A 19,664-nucleotide genomic window follows, 5' to 3' on the forward strand; every position below is an offset into this window, starting at 1 on the left:
TCAATGAAACGATTTTAATTGCAATTAAAGAACATTTTGTTTTCCTATTTCAAGTGGCCGAGGGGTAAGCGGATACGCTCTCCAGCCAAAAGTGTGCAGGTCCGAATCCCGCCGTGGGCATGGATGTTTGTGATTGTCTGTGAAAATACTAGTGGTGGTGGGCAGTAGATGGTATGGGTGTAGTTGGTGGAGACGGAGAGTATGTGCTTTCTATCGATGAGTCTTTGAACTCCTTGGAGGTGTCACGTAATAATAATAATATAAAAAAAAAACTTTTCCTTTAAGCGCTTAAAGTGGAAGAACGACGGTCCTTTGCGCATGTCAGTTAGAAAAGGCGCCTAAGTTCGATACAGACAAATCGGCCCTTCAGAGCACACGCAATATATGGATAAAAAATACTAGTTGCGTCCAGTAGATAGCGTTGATGTAGATGATATTTGAGGTTCGGTGTAGGGGTGGAGACGGAGAGCTGTAAAGTAGGTGTCCTCCCTTGATGACTCTTGACTCCTTGGAGGTGTTACGAATTAAAAATAATAATAAAGGGAAGAAAGAAATTAACATGTTTCAGATAACATAATGAAATAGAGGATATTGTGGATCGATCCATGTTTTATAACCAAATATGTAGAAAATTACCAGTTAATTTGCACTACCTAAAAGACAAGAACTCTGCCCAGCCCCTCCCCCTGTATATATTCCCTTTTATTGGTGCTTAGGTTTCAACTGGCCTTACAGATAGCTCTCATCAAAGACCAGAGTAAGACCTCAAGAGGGCAAAAACCTTCTGGTCAATATCACAGCAATCTTATTAGAAAGTTAAATTCATCACTAAGTAAACTCTCGGTCGGTGCAAGATCAAATACTAAATAACAAGGCCGAAAGGCTTCAAGTTGGACCTTCAGCTCTACACTTGAAACTTTCAGAAGTTTCCGGCATTTGATGGTAGCATTATCTATAATGATGAAGCACTTCATTCGTTTCATAAAAGTGTCAATTTTTCCTTTGGTTTAAAATCTATCTAAAAGTTTCATTGTTTAAATACAGAAGTTACTGTATTTTTAATACCGATTTCAAATTACAACTCTTGAAAGTCTAAAATTCTAACATGACATACTCTACAGAAGCAGGGTCAAAAATACACGGCTAATTATTACTAAATGTCAATAAGCAATGATGTCACCACGTATGTTAGGAGTTTCATTATATTATAACTTGATTAGTCAGGAAAAGTAAAGAAAATGTCCACTGTTAATTAGCTTTTTCTACCGCGCATTAGCGAGTTTAAATTAATCGACCACACTCCTGCACTCAAAAAAAATTTGATCCTCTTTGATCATTTTCCTAAGCATTTGTCAAACTCTGATAGTGGCATAATCGGTGACATTTTCCACTGTATATTAAAATAAACTGAGAAAATCTACTCGAAAAGCATAAAAAAATTAAAGCTAATTTCACCCGCCCGTCTCATGATGTCCTAAAAAATATTCACTGTGTGCACACAGATGCCTATGGCATATACAACAAGGTCGACGCTGGTTGAAGGAGTGTCATATCTCGAATATCAAGTAACGTTTATCTCCGAGTTCTGCTAATTAAATCGAAACGTTTACGGTGATCTGCTTCATTAAACAGAGAATGGTGCATGTGGGACGAAACAAGTCGTTATAAAATTACTGAGATTACATCGAATGCGTTGAGCTGATCGATTTACAATACATATCACAAGCGAGAGGCAAAACAAATGCTGGTGCACATACGAATGAAATGCAACCGCAGCCAACTACACATTCCATGATTTGAGAAATTTAGTTGCTCTTCATAATTTGCAAACAAGTTGGTGTATTGGAATCACTACAGGAAAACTACTCGCGTAACATAGCCTATTACTTAGTCACACAATATAAAAAGAACAAAAAATAAATACATAAGAAAGAAAAAGAAAACGCGCGGCTTCTTGATGTCGAATTCCTTATTAGTTTAAACTCAGAGTTTATTCTGTAGAGCAACAAAACAAAAGAAACATACTTAAACAAAATTAGCGACCAAGATAGTATTAAAAATTACTTACCAAAAAATCGAAACTATCATTAATGATGGTGTGAAAACTGGAAACCTTTAAACAGAGGAAGTGAAACAATTTAGATATTTAGGAAATAATGATTACAAGTCAACCAAATGAAGGATAATCGAGCCATTTATTCTCTCTCATCTATGTTCAGGTCAAAAGTATATATATATATATATATATATATGTGTGTGTGTGTGTGTATACACACACACACACACACACACACACGATTCCAGCTCATAGTCTTTTTTTTTTTTTTTAGTGGTACAATGTTTCTTTACGGTGTTTTTTATGTTTGCTTTTAACGTTCTCACGCCTAAAACAGTCGGCATATATGTGTGTATATATATATACACACACACACGATTCCAGCTCATAGTCTGTTTTTTTTTAGTGGTTCTTTACGGTGTTTTTTATGTTTGCTTTTAACGTTCTCACGCCTAAAACAGTCGGCATATATGTGTGTATATATATATACACACACACACGATTCCAGCTCATAGTCTGTTTTTTTTTAGTGGTTCTTTACGGTGTTTTTTATGTTTGCTTTTAACGTTCTCACGCCTAAAACAGTCGGCACTCCGACGAAACATATTGTGTGTTAAATTAAATTAATTTGTTTTTCTAATTCTCAGAATTCAGTCAGTAAATAATATGAACATACATGCATATCCGTCGTGTATAAGTTTTATTTACAGGTGACAAAACGCGATTTCAGCATGGGTGAGAGATTTCATTTCAGCTTTTAAAAGAAAAATTCTTAGCAAACTATTTGGTCCAGTGAATGATAACAGAGTATCAGATATAACCGTGAACCTTGCAACAATATCTAATTTAATGAAGTTCAAGAGAGAAGAAAAGAAAAAAAGTTGCAGTGGACAAGTTTTTTTTGAAACGCAAATGACTGTATTGCTTAGATAGTTTAATTCTCTGTTTAATGAACTTAGCTTAGAGACTATAAATGATATTTTTTATTTATTCTTTTTTTTTTAAATACCGAAAGGAAAACTAAAAATACGATGAGCACATAACATATTGCAATGTCCAAACAGGAGGCCAAGGCTGGATTTAGGTCATGTCATCAGAAGGACAACAGTTTTACCCCAGACATGGCTTATGGATAATGTTGGCTAGCAGGTTTGTCATGGAATGAGTATGATGGAATTCATACTGGTGATCACTAATTAATTGGTGGATTTCCAGGTAGTGAAGTTCACTTTTAATGACCTTTTCCATTATTTTCAATAGCACTGAGGTGAGAACAATACAAATGAAATAGTCTGAACACTTTTTAATCTCCATTTTAAGAGATGGATGAGAAAAAGGCTTTCTATGTTCTTGGGTTGGTGCCAGCTTGTAGAGGTAATTCAGGATAGTATTAATTTTGGAGCGCAAGCTTTAACACAGCTGGAAGGATACTATTTAGAGCAGACAAAACTAGTATCAAGACTACCGAGGACTTTCTGATGCAAATGAGAAGGTATGCAGCGAGTTGTTTGTGGTAAACAAAGAGGAGACTTTCCTTAGTTTCTATAGATTTGGATGAAAAGACTGATGCCAAGAGATCTTTGCTTATCTTTAGGTCATGTTACACAAGTAACATCATGATGTGAATTTTTATCTTGGATTAATACATATGCCTGTGGAGGGGGGGGTAGATGAAGGTCCGAATTCCACCAAGAACTACTTCAGTTATTTGGTCAGAACACTTGTTTTGATCAGAAAACAAACAAAACCAACTGCCACTATTATTATAGTGCACAAGGTTACAAGGCTAACGTGGCTGGGCCAATCTAGATAAGAGCAGGGGGTCAGCAACCTGTGGCTTATGAACCACAAATATTTCTTAAAGAGCAACAGAGCTCTGAAAAAAATTTTCTGGATCTTCAACTAGTTCATTTATTTTCATCATCAATTTCTAGGTTACTATGACAGAACTGTATGAGTAAGTTTACATTATTATTAATTTCCTATCCACAATTTTCCTCCAAATCAATCTATTACTTGTGAGCACTCAAATATTGTCATACATAATATTTTGTGCTTCTAGGGCACTTCTGACTGAATCAATACAACTAGACCTTGATCTTCATCTTCGTCTCTTTCCTAAAATCTTGGCATTAAACACCTGTTTTGCTAAACTTTCTTCATCCATTCTACTTAAGTAGCCATACCACACCACCTTAGATTAACTCTGCTAATACATTCCTGGATGCTAATAATGTCAATTTCCTTTCTAATATCTTCATTTTTAATGCGATTCTGCCATTGATGTCATCAGTTCACCCAGCTAATTTTTCTCCGAACCCTCATATCTGTGGTCTCTAGTCTTTGATCAAGGGTTTTATTTCTAATCCATAACTTAAAACTGGTTTAAACACTGTCTTGTATACTGCTAGTTTGGTGTTTTGGCTAATTTCTCTCTTATTCTATATAAATTTATTCAGCTGGCTACCCACCATACCAGCTTTGCTTATTCTGATGTCTATTTCCAGATTTAAACTGCCATCTTCACTAAAAACTGTGGCTAAATATGTGAAATATTTTACTTGTTCTATAGTATCCCCATTCAGAATGCAGCTGAAGTTTTCTATGCTCCTGCCTATGTTCATAGTTTTGGTCTCTTTATGGTCGATATTCATGCCAAATTTGTTACAGAAGTTATTCAATTTAGTTAGTGAATCCTGAAGACTTGCAGTAATGAAATTAGGAGTACATCATCTGCATAAAGCAAAGAGCTAAGTGGCTTCAAGCTAATATCAGGCTTGATGCCGCTTTCTTTCATAATGTGATCCATATAGATGATGAATAAGATGGTGTTAATGTACATCCATGTCTTATCCCTGATTTTACATCAAACCATCTTCCCGTATTTCCTTCAGTTCTAATTGCTGACTGACAACTTAAATATACTGTGTTGCTCTGTATGTTCCATTCATCCCATATAATTGTAGTGTTTTGAAAAGCATTTCTTAGGACACCTTGTCACATGCCTTTTCCAGATCTACAAAACTTAAGTACAAATCCTTGCCATATCTCCACGAATTCTCAACTATTTGGCCTGAACTCAACTTGTTCTTCTCCAAGTTTCTCTTCCACAATCTTTCTCAACCTCTTTTCAAGTATGCTGCATAAATCTTACCTGGAATACTAAGTAGAGAAATTCCTCTGTAATTGTCACATTCAGTTTAATTCCCTTTTTTATATACGGGTATTATAAGAGCTCTACTTCAATCACTGGGAATTTGGTGCCCTAAGAAAAGCTTTTCAAAACAGTACAATTATATGGGATGAATAGAACATTATACAGAGCAACACAGTCTATATTTAAGATCAGTCAGCAATTAGAATTGAAGGAAATACTGGAAGATAGTTTGATGTAAAATCAGAGGTAAGACAAGGATGCACATTTATGTACTCTTATTCATCTATATTATGAAAGAAAGTGGCATCAGGCCTGATATTAAAATTGAACATGTCAAACTCTTTGATTTATGCGGATGTTGTAGTACTCCTAAACACATCTAAGTGCAAGTCTCCAGGATTCAATAACTAAATTGTACAACAGCTGTTATTCAATTTAGTTAGACTAAAAAAGACAAACTATGAAAATAGGCAGGAGCACAGAAAATTTCAACTGCATTCTGAATGGAGATCCTATAGAACAGGTAAAATATTTCTGCTATTTGGGCACAGTATTTAGTGAAGATGACAGGTTAAATCTGGAAATAGACAATAGAATAAGCAAAGCTGGTATGATGAGTAGTCAGCTGAATATTCAAAGATGATAATGGTGACATGAACACTGAAGATAAGGATATCCTAGATGTCTGGAGTAATTACTCTGAAAGACTATTAAATGAACCAAGCAGGAACAGAACCATACTATAAAATTTTTACGATGAATGCAAAGAGAAGCACATATCAATACTTGAGGTAGAAAAATCAATCAAAAGCTTGAAATGTGGAAAGGCATCTGGAATAGATGATATTAGACCAGAAATGCTTAAGCATGGAGTTTTAAAAGTTTTGCAGTCGCATAGGTTCTGCATAATTCAGAGGGACTGGTCAGAAGGGCAAATTCTCAATGATTGGAGTACAGCTCTCATTGGTACCCATATGTAAAAAAGGGAACAAAACTGAATGTGAGAATTACAGAGGAATTTCTCTACTAATGTCACAGGTAAGATTTATGCAAGCATACTTGAAAACAAGTTGAGAAAGATTATGGAAGAGAAACAAGCTTGGTTCAGGCCAAACAGAGACACCTCTGTGTCTTTGAGTTTCTTCAAAACCTCTGACATGTCTTCTTATATATCCCAAAGGAAAAGAACAAATTATTACAATTTGATGAAACATACGGGTTAAAAGGTTTTAAGATATGTTTCTTGTAGTTATATCAGTTGCTTTGATATCATTTTTGTTCTAGGTGTTTATCAGAACTTTTCAGCATCAGGATTTCTGTGAGAAAAGGATATACAGTATATGGAACTACAAAGGTAGTGATCATGAAAACCTCAAGAGACAGTTTGTAGCTGTATCATGGAAAAAGGAGCTGGTTGCAAGGAAATCAATATTGCTTGGATGCTATCTAAAAACTATCTAGCAAAAGCAATATCTAAATATATTCAAGGAGTCTGAGGTTTAAATAAGGTAGGTGTGAAATGGATGAATGAAGAAATTAAGCATGCAATCCGAGGGAAGAAGGCACTATGAAGGCAGTAAAAGATGAGTGGTAATAATTAGATGCATGAGGAGTAAAAAAGAAAAGGCATGGAAAGTTATTAACTTGTAAGAATAGCAAAAATGCAGTATTGAGCACCAGTTAGCTAAAAGCAAAAAAAAAAAATAAAATAAATAAATAAAATAATAATAATAAAATAAAACCTAGGAAGTTCTTTTGAGATGAAACTAGAAGAAAGAATGATATAAGTCTGTGAAATTGGTAAAAAATAAACTATGAAAGACAGCATCAGAATTTCTAATTTACAGTCAATAATTTTTGAACACACAATAAAAAAAATTATATAAATCATACTTGTCACTTATTTTATTTAATAACTTCTCCAATGTCTCCACTCCAGCATTACTCTAACTCATTCCAAATTAATACATTCTAATTAGCAACTTTTAGCTTGTGCCATGTGAGCAAACTGATGCTGATGCCTGCAAGTTGCAGTCATATTTGTTTACAGTATCTATGGTCTAGAACAGCGCTTCCAAAACTATGGGCCATAGGTTTTGTTGAGGGGAGCCATAAAATAATGAAAACAAATTTAAAATGTTTTAAGACTAAGTAGATTTTTTTTTATCTTAAAAGAAACGTATTTAATTTTTATTATTTATTTCTTTTTTGTTATTTTTTATATTTAAATGGAAAAAAATCACACATTGGTTCACAAATGTGGCTTCCTGCGTATTTCGGCGCTTAATGAATATTAGTAAATATATGCTTATTTATATATTATTTATTATTATTATTATTCATGACACCTCCAAGGAGTCCGAAGACTCATCGCGGGAGGACACCTACAACTGTCTCAACCACTACACCGAACCTCTACTACGAATCATCTCCATCAACGCCATCTACCGCCCACCTCCACCACTACCACAACTAGTATTTTTTGTCTGTAAATTGCGTGTGTGTTCTGAAGGGACGATTTGTCTGTATGTGGGATGAAAAACCCGAGTTTCCGGGAGAAAAAACCCTGCTACCTCCGTATGAGATCGGCTAACTCACCTTCGATTGAAATCGTCCAGATAAAGATTCCTCCCGTCGCGACGAGAATCGAACTTAGGCCTATTCCAATCGAAGGGCGCAATGTACCGTTGTTCTTCCAATTGTGCTACGGATGCGCTTAGTTTCATTTCAAAGCAGAAATCTAACTTTGCAGTTTCAAATATTTCACCTGATATTGACTTTTTGTGTAGCAGTATTGAAACACATTCATCACATTAAATTGTTATTAAACTTCTTTTATGTTTTTAATTCTTTTTTTATTACTAATCGTTTTACGTTTCATGTGCTTGTACTGCAAATGTACAATAACAATATATCTATCTATATAAAAATATGAGACAATGTGCCATGTCAAATGTGTATGTAAGATGCTAAAAATGTAATATTTGCATTTGATTTTTGCAATATTCACTGTGTTTTGTATTGAATATAAATACAATAAATATTATAATAATATGTCTATATTACGATTTTTTTTGAGGGGCCGTGAAATATTTTAATTATTCCAAAGGGTGACATCCAGAAGTTTGGGAAGCACTGGTCTAGAAAGTACAGTCATTTGAACTGGTGCAAACAGTGATGGATTTTTGTTGGTATGTGGATGTATATAAATTAATTTAGAACTTGCAATTTTACAGATTACAGCTAAATGTAAAAAAAAGGGCAATATTAATATGAGAAATATTACATTAGGGCATATATAGAGCCTCCGTAGCTCAGTCAGTATAGGCGAAATTGAACCCGGAAAGCCCCGGGTTCAATTTCCATCCATGATGTGAGAAACTTTTATCTGGTATCTTTCGACTAAAGGTGAGTTAGTCGGCTTCATATGGAGGTAGAGGGTTTTTCACTTGGAAACTTAGGTTTTTCATCCCTCAGAGTAGGCAAACCAGCCCCATAAAAACATACACACGGATCTACAGCCATAAAATACATACTTAATCCCTCATTAGGAGAGCTCAACCCATTCTAAGGGATGGGGAAGGAAGGGAGGAATCCCATACAAAATAAATAAGTGCATATATTGGACGTGAGACTGGAAACTTCCACACAATATGTTTTTTCATGTGCACACTGGCAAATATTAGAGGGAAGATTGGCTTAGAAAATAAATGAGCCCTAATGAATGTGATATTAAGCAAAGTTTGAGTCCAGTGAAAAGACAATGCAAGTGAGCAGGAGTTACGTGGTGAATTGAATAACTTGATCTCATGTTAATGGTTTAATGAAGTGAAACAGCACTAGGAAAGGATTAAAAATAGTATTCATTCTTCCAATATTTCATCTCAGTTACAGAGACATCATCATCAGGGAGTACAATATGAGACACACACACACATACATGCAAACGCAGCACAGTGTGTATGTTATAAGTCTCACATTGTGCTCCCTGATAATCTCTTATTTATCATGTATTTAGCATTTGGCTAAGAAGAATACATGCATATGCCACCACATACTAAAAAAGGCATGTACAAGATAATAAAATGCATAAAAAATGTATACAATACAATACTGTGAAGTGACACTGTAGTCGTATGTACATATAAAAATACACAAATATGCATAAAATTAAAATTGAATGTACAAGTTCAACAGCATCTGAAGAAACTGTTATAGTCAGTTACAGGTTTCGTGTAGGTTCTATGAGGACAGTCAAATGTGATCTGTTGTATAGTTTGGTTATCCTCACCACAGTCAAAAGATGAATTTGGTCTTATTCCTCAAGTAAACAAGGAAGCTCTGCACCTACCATGATTGGTGAGAACCCTATTTAGGGAGGTCCATATTTTTCGAGGTAGGTCGAATCCTGATGGAAGGCTGTTTGTGTTAAAGACAGTTTGCTAGATTACCGAGGCTTGGGCAGTCCATTCTGTCTGCCATGCTATTGTTGCCTCATAGCCCTTAGTGACAAGTCATTGTACCATTATAATAGGCAGGTGTCTTGACTTAAGGCTTTGTGATGTAAAGCTGGATAGGAAGCAGTGGATTCCAGCAATTTTTGTTATATTCATGAATCAGGTTGTCTTTGAGAAGTAGCCTCTTATTCCAAGCACCACCAAGACTGAAACATGCTGTTTCCATTTGAACAATAGCATGGCATTTTTATTATTATTATTATTATTATTTGACACCTCCAGGGAGTCCAAAGACTCATCGAGGGTGGGCATCTACTCTACCACTCTCCGTCTCCATCACTCAATCCACTAACCACACCAACGCCATCTACCGTCCGCCGCCACTAGTATTTCCATTGGCAATCACAAACATCCATGCCCACGGCGGGATTCAAACCCTCAGCCTTCTGACTGGAGAGCGAATACGCTAACCACTCGTCCAACCCGGCCGGCATGTGACATCTTAAGAGTGCCACTGAATGGGAACATGCTACCATACTACCAGGACTAGAAATAACATACTGCATAAACTTGCCAGAACAACCTGGGGGGGAACTTGTGCTCCCACATTAACCCCCCCAACCGGCCACGACGGCTATAGATGTCGAGATAAATCTGGATGCGAAGCTCTAAAACCCATTGAATAACATGGATAAGAAGTGCAATTTGGTGTCACTATTTCATCCACATTGGCCGGTAGGGAGGTTAAGGACATCTGCTTGGGTGCTCGTTTACTCAACTGCTGAATACCGCTCAGCTGTCTGACCGAACAATGTACACGTTAAATTAATTGATACCTGTCCTGAATCAGACAATGCATATCATTTCTGGAACAATAAAGACTACTCCATCATACTGGCTGCCAGTTGGTGATGTATCTGTAACTGAGAAAAAATATTAGAAGAATTAAATACTATTTTTAATCCTTTCCTAGTGCTGTTTCACTCCATTAAACCATTAACATGAGTTTCTCCCAGCACTTTAGCCTCAACACATAAGTAACTTGATGTTAACAAGGATGTGGGACTTGATGATATATTGCTGTGAGTGTTTTGAGTGAATGCGTCAGGGAGTTGACATTTGCCTTGACATACTTGTATCATTCAATATAAGCAGTATCGAATGATAACACAGACAACATATTTAAAGCAATAGCTAGCGACATTCATCAAGCAGCCTCTCAAACATTTCTAATCAAACAGAAAAAGTGTAGATAAAGACTGGGTAACCAAAGAAACAAACTCACTGATTGACAAGCACAATAAAATCAAACGCAAAGTAAAAACTCAAGATTCCCTTCGATATAAAAATGGACTAAAGCAATTAAACACAGAGGTATATGAAGCTCTCGCAAAAGATAAAGAAGCCTACATCCAGAACATCTGTCAAGAGCTAGAAAACTGCCAAAAATTGCACAAAACAAGAGAAACTCACAAAATGGCAAAGTCCCTGAAGAACCCAGAGTACTGAGAATCGAGAAAAAAGATGGAACCTCGTTTGAAAACAAGACCAAAGAACTTGATGAATGGAAGGCACACTTCCAAACATTGATTTCATCTCAAAAACCATAGTACCGGAAACTCTTAGCATCAAACAGCCCCTGAACAACAAAAAGCAGGAAAATCACCAGAAGCAGATGGTGTCAAGTTGAGGCTTTAAACACTGCTATAACTTTGCACTTTCCTCTGGGAAAGTTCCTGAACAGTGGAAAGAAGGTCTAATATACCAATTCCAAAAAAGGGTAACCTGAGCAAACCTGAAAACTACAGAGGAATCACACTCCTCTCTACTCCACTAAAAATCTACAATAGAATGATATTAAATAGAATTGAACCACATAACTCCATTACTTCATACAAACCAGGCTGGATTCCTCAAAAAACGTGGTACTCTAGAACACATTCACTGCATCAGAAGACTAATAGAAGGTTCAAAGGACAAGAATCTACCACTGCTTTTGAACTTTATTGACTTTACTAAAGCATTTGATTCTGTTGACAGGGAACAACTACAGGAAATGCTCAAACTTTATAGCATTCCACCTAAACTTATCAGGGCAATCAAGGCACCCTACCTGGGATATCAAGCCACAGTACTAGTTAACAGAGACAAAACAGACAGTTTTCCCATAACCACAGGAGTCCTACAGGGAGATACTCTGGCCCCATATCTCTTCATCATAGTGAGTGACTAGATTTTTAAATTAATGCAAGTTAAATCTGGAATCCTTATCAAAGACCCATATATATATACAGATGCACCTTGAAGACCTGAGCTTTGCAGATGATATAGTCCTCATTGACTCCAACATTACAGATGCCCAAAACCCTTCAACAGCCTTAAGAGAACTGCAGAAATATTTGGACTAAAAATAAACCTCCCAAAAAAAAAAGATATTTAAACATCAGATAGATAGGTACATCTATATAAATCAAAATGATCACCTTGAAGAAGCAGAGTATACCTTGGATCACACATCTCAGATTCCTTAACAGACATTAAAACAAGAAAACAGAAAGCACTGCAGCTCCACAGAAGTCTTAATAAAGTATGGAAGTTGAACCTCATCTCAAAGGAGACAAAGATTCGTCTTTACAAGTGCATCAGCCATTCTATCTTTCTGTATGGCCCCCAGACCTGGAACATCAACAAAAGCAGCAACCAATATTATAAATAGCTTTGGAACTAATTGTCTAAGAAATATCCTGGATTACTCCTGGGAAGACCACATTCCCAACTTTACTATATTAGATGAAACCCAGCAAGATCCTCTAGTCAGCACTGTTCAAAGAGACCAAATAAAATGGCTTGGCCACCCTTCGATGCTCTGGTCCTCTACACCCCTACAGATGGAAAAAGTAAAAGAAACAGACCCCGAACTCCATATTGGAAATACATCAGCAATATTCTCCCTGTTTCCCTCCAACTTTCTGCATCAGAGATTGGTCAATTAGCATATGACAGAGCAGCCTCGTTTTCCTTCACGCCATAACAACCTCCAAGTCCTATCTTAGTGTACACAGACTACTTATTTGTTTTCCCTATTTATGATGTAAAATTATAAATAAATGATGTTGATGATGATACTGGGCCAAGTTTCAAAGGGGTGGATGCAATGCTAGATTGTACTGCTTCATAAGGATGGTGGCAAGGCTCAACCTGTAAATTAGAACCGATCTGTGTGTCAGGTGTTTGGGTTAAAGTGTGAGGGAGGTTAATGAGGACTAAGATCCAGAATTGGATTGACAACAGTGGTATTCTCTACAAGGGGCAGCATGGGTTTGCTAAAGGAAGATCATGTTTTAGTAGTCTGCTATTTATTACAATAAGGATACAGGTGCATTAGACAAAGAAGATGCATAGATTGTGGTATGCTGCTCAGATTTTGCAAGGGCTTTTGATACATTGCCACGTGATAAGTTGATAGCTAAACTGGAACAAGATGAAGCTGGATGATACATTAATGTATTAGATTAGAGATTGCTATCTAATAGGTATCAGTAAGTTTTGTATGGGAGAGCAAATATCCTAGAAGATGAAAGTCACTGGTAGCATACTTTGAAGGTCTGTTTATAAGCCACTGCCGTTTAACTTGAATATTACCACATGGAATTCTAATCAGTAAACTGGAGCACATGGGGATGGATATAGGATTGGTGAGATTGATAGGAGGTGGTTGATGGAGAGATATCAGAGAATAGTTTATTCAAGAGTAGAATCCAAACAAAGGGCCTGTGACTAATGGTGAGCTGCAGGGTTCTGTTCTTGGACCACTACTATTTAATTTGTTCATTAATGATACAGGAAAGGATCTGAGAAGAACTGTTCAGTTATTTGCCAATGATACAAAGTTGGGTAGAGTAATAGTTAATACCCATGATGTCAAAATTTTGCAGGATGATTTGGATAGATTGGAAGACTGGACTAAGGAGAATGGATGTCAGTTTAATGTGGCAAAGTGTAAGGTTATGCATTTTGGGGTGAAAAGATTATCAGTAGTATTCTACATTGGTGGAACTGTACCACAGGAAATTGATGAAGCCAGAGACTTGGGAGTGTTAGTGGATAGGGAGTTAAAGTTTAGGGGGCACATAGCAACAGTAGCTCATGAGATCACTTGGTTACTGAAGAATACTTTGACGAGCAGAGACAAGCAAGTTACTGTTCCTCTTTATTGAGCCTTGATAAGACTCCATCTTGACTACTGCACACAGATCTGGGTGCCAGGGTTTCTTGGTAATGAGGAGAAGTTGGAGAGGATCCAGAGGCGACTGACGAAGATGGTAGCAGGTCTATGGAATAAACCTTACGAGACCAGATTAAAGATTTGTGGGTTACAGAAACTGGTTGATAGGTGGAAAAGGGATGATATGATTGAGACATGCAAATTACTGAAGGATTTTTACAAGATTAAATCAGAGGAAATTTTTTAGATCAGGTATGTAGGTGGGAGAACTAGGGGCCGTCCATGGAAACTGAGTTAGAGTGTAGTTAGTGAGGGTGTTAGAACTAGGTTTTTTGCTTGGAGAGTAGTGAATGAGTGGAATAGGTTGCCAGAGTCTGCTGTGGGTGATATAACTGTGAATGAGTTCAAAGCAAAGTATGATAGATACTGCACAAATGTTGGATAGTTCTTGACATGATGTTTAGGGCCTCTCACGGTGAGTCTAAGGACTACTTGAAGTTGCCTGTAATAATAATTAGTGATATTGATGAAGCTTTGAACGGGGATATTCAGTAGTTTGCATATGTTGCAATGAGCAGAGCAGATGTGACTTTACAAGAAAACTTGAATAGACTGAGTGAATTGACATGGCTATGTTGCATTGCTTCCACTCCTTTGAAACTTGACCCAGCATAAGACTGGTGGAGATATATTGAAGAAAGTGGAGGAAATATGCCTGAAGTAGATGGTGGATAAAGAGCTAAAATTTAGCATGCACATCATTAAAACTGTGAGACAAACACAACAAATTCTGGCAATGATTCAGAGAAGACTACCTCGTAGAAGATTATGGTTACACTGTATAAGCTCTTGATTAGACCACATATGGACTACTATGCACAGATTTGGTTATCTGATTTTCAAAAGGATGAAGAGAGAGAGAGAGAGAGATAGGAAAGGGTCCAGAGATGATTATCTAAGGTGAATTCTGGTCTCTGGAATGTTGAGCATGAAGAAAGGTTGAGAAATGAAATTTGTAAAATCTAGTGGACAGGAAGGAAGGAGGGAGGGGATATGATAGACATATGACTTGGTAAGACATTTTTATCAGATTAAAGTTGAAGAGATTTTTTCATAGATGTAGGAGATGGGGGGAAGCGAGAGAGAGAACAATAGGTCATCCCTGTGAGCTGTTTAAGGAGGGTGTAAGCAAGGAAGGGAGAAGCAGGCTATTTTGCATGGCGTATGATAAATGACTGGGATGCATTCCCTGAGAGTGTTTACATCAGAGAATGTGAGTGTATTTAAGGCATGGCAACCTGTGTGCGTGCATGTGAGACTTCTTATACTGAGTCTGACTCATGAAGGTAATAGTAATTATCAATTATAAATGTTAGACCACCATTATTATTTTGAAATTGCAAATGAATATATTGTCATCCTACTTAATCTACTAAAACACCACCGGACATGTGGAAAGAAGATAGACTTCCCAATAAGAAATGAAATTGGATGTTCACAAGGTGTTGCTTAAACCATTAGAGTAAACAAGAAAACACATGCATGTCCCAAAAGAAAGAAAAGAAAAGGGGAAAAATAAAGAATAAATAATTATAAATAATAAAAAAATAAAAAACAACAGTTATGCATGTACCAACAATGGAAACCAATTTAATCATTTTTTATAATGTGTACAAATCATGATCATGCTTATGAATTTTGTATATGCAAACTACATACATTAGTTGTATATAATTTTTTTGTTTACTATTCAATTTTTACTGTTTATTTTTTTGCAAACTTACAGTATCTACTATGAAAAAATTCATAGTTATTTCTTATTAATATAAATCTTAACAAAATTATTAATAACAAATGATGTTGATAAAATTAACAATATTAACAACATCTTAATTTCTATTGTGTCAAAATGTGTATTTTTACTTCTCTCAGTGGCAGTTGGTCTTGATGTAGTTTTTTTCGTTTTGAAAATGTTTAATATTAGTAAAGTAAATGCATCTACTTCTGTAATGATATAAATTTGCTATTCTAGCATTAAGGCTCAAATTAAGAGTCTATCAAACTATTACCTATTTAAGTATTGTTATGTTCAGCATTAATATTGCACTGAATTTTATTAATACAGACGATTTTAACATATAAACAACATGCTGAAGAAAAAGAAAAGTTATTAAACTTTGCAGTTAACATTTCATTAGTGTGACACTAGATCTGTCAAAACAACAGGGACTAAAATTAACATATGGTTACAAGTCTAATCTCTAAAAGGTACCCGTGGCATAACTATAAATAATAACTTAACACGATAATCACAGTAATGAACTTTAATGAAATAAAGGTACAAATATTTCATACTGAAATTAACAGTACATCATCAGTGTAGAACAAACAGTTAAAAGGAATGGAATACTAAGTACAGAACAGTTGGTGGATTACCAATTAAAAATTGTTGCCATGTGCTAGAAAATTAAAATTAATAAAATATTATTAAATAATTCTTAAAAACTACTTCTTTGATGGTTACATAAAATAAGAATCTCCCAAACTTTTGGGAGAGAGAGAGAGAGAGAGAGAGACAATCATTTTGATTCAAATTTGGCCGAAGTAAAAGGGCTTCGCAACTTTCTTTGAAAAGGCATTCATATTTAAACTTACATCTGTGGAGAAGACAAGCTTTATCCCACTGGATATTGTGTTTAGTGTCAATACTATGTTGTGCAAGACCAGATTTTTGAGGTTTCATGTATTCGATATAATATTGATGTTCCTTCATTCTTTTTTCCACAGAACAGCCTGTTTGTCCAAAGTATGTTAAATTACATTCACAAAGTATCTGGTAAATGCCAGTAATGATAGAGGTGTCAGTTTATCTTTTGTAGATGGCAACGAGTGAGAAATTTTGTTGACAGGAAAATATGTGGGAATGAGATGATACTTCTTCAAAATTCTGCCACTAGGTTCTGAGATGCCAGAAATATAAGGGATTGGAACTCTGCGGCCTGTTGAAGAATCCTGGTGTTGGAGCATAGGAGTCAATTATCTGCTGGATTTAATTAGGGTTGTAACCATTCAATTCTATTAACTTTTTTATTGTGAAAAGTTCTTGTTATAAGCTTGAGAGACAGAGAAGAGTACACTTTATATGCTCTATTAATAAATTAATATTAATAAAGTGTGCTCCTCTCCCTCAAGCTTGCAACAAGAACTTTTCACTATAAAAAAGGTAATAGAATTTAATGGTTACAACCCTAATCAAATACAGCAGATAATTGACTCCTATGTTCCAACACCTCAGGATTCTTCAACAGACTGCAGGGTTCCAATCCCTTATATTTCAGGCATCTTCAGAACCTATTGGCAGAATTTTGAAGAAGTATCATCTCATTCCCACATATTTTCCTATCAACAAAATTTCTCACTCGTTGCCATCTACAAAAGACAAACTGGCACCTCTATCATTAGCTGGTATTTGACAGATACCATTTGAATGTAATTTAACATACTTTGGACAAACAGGCCGTTCTGTGGAACGAACATTTTAAAAATGATCTGGTAGCACCACATTTCATTTAATCAAATAAACATATAAAATAAATAACATTTTCAGCAAATCCATTTCATAAAATTTATTATTTGTTGTTTCTCAAGGATTGCACTGACTGGAAATATTTTATGTCCAGTCAAGAATTTCACAAAGACAAATCAAAAGCAATGTGGATAAGAAAGATCGCAGTACTGTACTGTTACAGCATGATTGCAATTAAATTAAGAGAAAAAATTAAAGAGCATTTAAAAGTATTAACACAGTTGATGTACATCAATTATCCTTATAATATCAATAAGTGCTTATTCGCAATGTTTAAACGTGTTTTAAATAATCGTTAAACTATACTTTGGATAAAAATATTCCAAGCATTTTTCCCGTACGTTTGACAGCTTACATTTGACCGAACATTAGTCTTTGTTGCGATTATGTGCTAACATGAAGCCACATGAAATATCAGTTTCCTCGACAATGCTTTTCATTTACTTGCTAACGTCAAGTCATGTTGCCTTCGTTTATCCCAAACAAAACGCACCTGCTCCATCCAAACATTTGGATTTCCAAAGTGTTATATACAATAAGACACTTACCGGCTTTGAAATAAAAAATGCCATCGCTATCGCTGGAAAGATCTGTGGATGATTCTGTAGCACTCATTCTGTTATCCTCTAATAAAATAATCACTTGTAATCACAAATGAACGCATTTTCATAACATTAATGAAGATTCACTCAGTAAATCGCTTCCCTCACCAGCCATGTTCTAGGAGGTTAAAGTGCTGATTTAGTTAATGCCTATTGGTAAAATAAAATTTGTCCAGATGAATAGCAATCATTATCATAAAAAAACATATCCTAGAATATTAAAAATATTAAAGTGTACGGAATAAAATTTTTGATATTTAAATATATTTTGAAAACTATGACATCATACTTAAACGTCAATACAACGTATATAAACTAATATCACAGGACCGCGCTGAAAATTCGAGTAGCGTGCAAAATGGCGGCTGTTAGTATACCAAATCCGTCTACTTTACTTCCTTTAGGTATGTAAGTTGGATTATATCCAAAAAGACTGTGTTTATTAAGACGTAATTATTCAAGAATAAAAAGCTTTCTCAATTGTTTTTTTTTTTTTTAGGAATTGTACATACTTAAAAGTATATAAAATCAGATAGTTATTTTTCGTCTTGAGGACTGGTGAACACGTGTAGTTAGACAATATTGATGAATTATTATGGCAACCCGTTCCATCATTCACTTTCCAAGAAGAGAAATATATATATATAGCCCTCGTATCATCTTAATGGAGTTAAATAAATCGGCAGTATGGGCAAAGGATAATGGTTGTCAATTCATTGTTGTAAAATGTAAGATGCTATTCAAGTGAAAATATTATACACTTCGTATCATATTGATGGTACTAGTTTATAAGACATTGATGAAGCTAGATACCTGGGAGTGATGATGGATAGAGATTTGAAATTCAGAGGACATATTGCAAAATTTTGCAGAATAGCTCATATGATTATTTGGATGTTTGCCACACGTTGACTACTGTGCACAGATTTAGTCACCTGCATTTCTTGAGGATTGGGAGGTGGTGCAGAGGAGTCAGAGATAAGTGACCAAGCTGGTGACAGTCTGTGGAATATTCTCTGTGAGGATAGATTGAAGGTATGTGGATTGCAGAGTTTAGCTGACAGGCAGAGGAGAGGGAATGGGATAGAAACTTAAAAATTACTAAAGAGTTCTATAAGATTGACACAGAAGAAAATTTTTCAATACATAGGGAGAAAACTGGGTTACACTTGGAAGTTGTCTAAGAGTGTGATTAGTAAGAGTGTTGTGGACTAGGTTCTTTACCTGGTAAATGAGTGGAATGGATTGCAAGAGGTGGTTATGTTAATAGATAGTTCCCACGATAAGTCTTTTGCTTCATAGAGTACCTATATAAATAATAATAATAATGCTGAATCCATGTTCTCTCCTGTCCTGTATTGCCAGTTTTATGTCTATATATATATATATATATATATATATATATATATATATATATATATATATATATATATATATATATATATATATATATATATATATATATATATATATATATATATATATGTTAAAGATACCAAGCAATTTTAAACCTGGTTTTACTCCATTTCCCAAGTAAGCAAACAGACTAAAAGTCAAGTTTGCGCCTGCAATTGATGCAAG

The 19,664-nt window shown here is 35.4% G+C and overlaps 2 protein-coding genes across 2 annotated transcripts in view; one reads left to right on the top strand and one right to left on the bottom strand.

The window, feature by feature from the left end:
* trio (trio Rho guanine nucleotide exchange factor) overlaps window positions 1-18,175 on the bottom strand; it is a 1,056,141-nt gene extending 1,037,966 nt beyond the window's left edge. The window contains exon 1 of the mRNA XM_090403001.1: window positions 18,030-18,175. Within this exon, the coding sequence (XP_090259127.1) occupies window positions 18,030-18,096 (67 nt within the window). The 5' untranslated portion in view covers window positions 18,097-18,175. The remainder of the gene's footprint in view (window positions 1-18,029) is intronic.
* A 254-nt stretch (window positions 18,176-18,429) lies between these two features.
* LOC150109695 (U6 snRNA-associated Sm-like protein LSm5) overlaps window positions 18,430-19,664 on the top strand; it is a 55,291-nt gene continuing 54,056 nt past the window's right edge. Inside the window, exon 1 of the mRNA XM_090409751.1 lies at window positions 18,430-18,487. Within this exon, the coding sequence (XP_090265877.1) occupies window positions 18,442-18,487 (46 nt within the window). The 5' untranslated portion in view covers window positions 18,430-18,441. The remainder of the gene's footprint in view (window positions 18,488-19,664) is intronic.

This window comes from Typopeltis vanoorti, chromosome 2 (genome assembly GCF_054136105.1).
Source record: "Typopeltis vanoorti isolate ZY-2024b chromosome 2, IOZ_Tvanoo_1.0, whole genome shotgun sequence".
In the NCBI taxonomy this organism is placed as follows: Eukaryota; Metazoa; Arthropoda; class Arachnida; order Uropygi; family Thelyphonidae; genus Typopeltis; species Typopeltis vanoorti.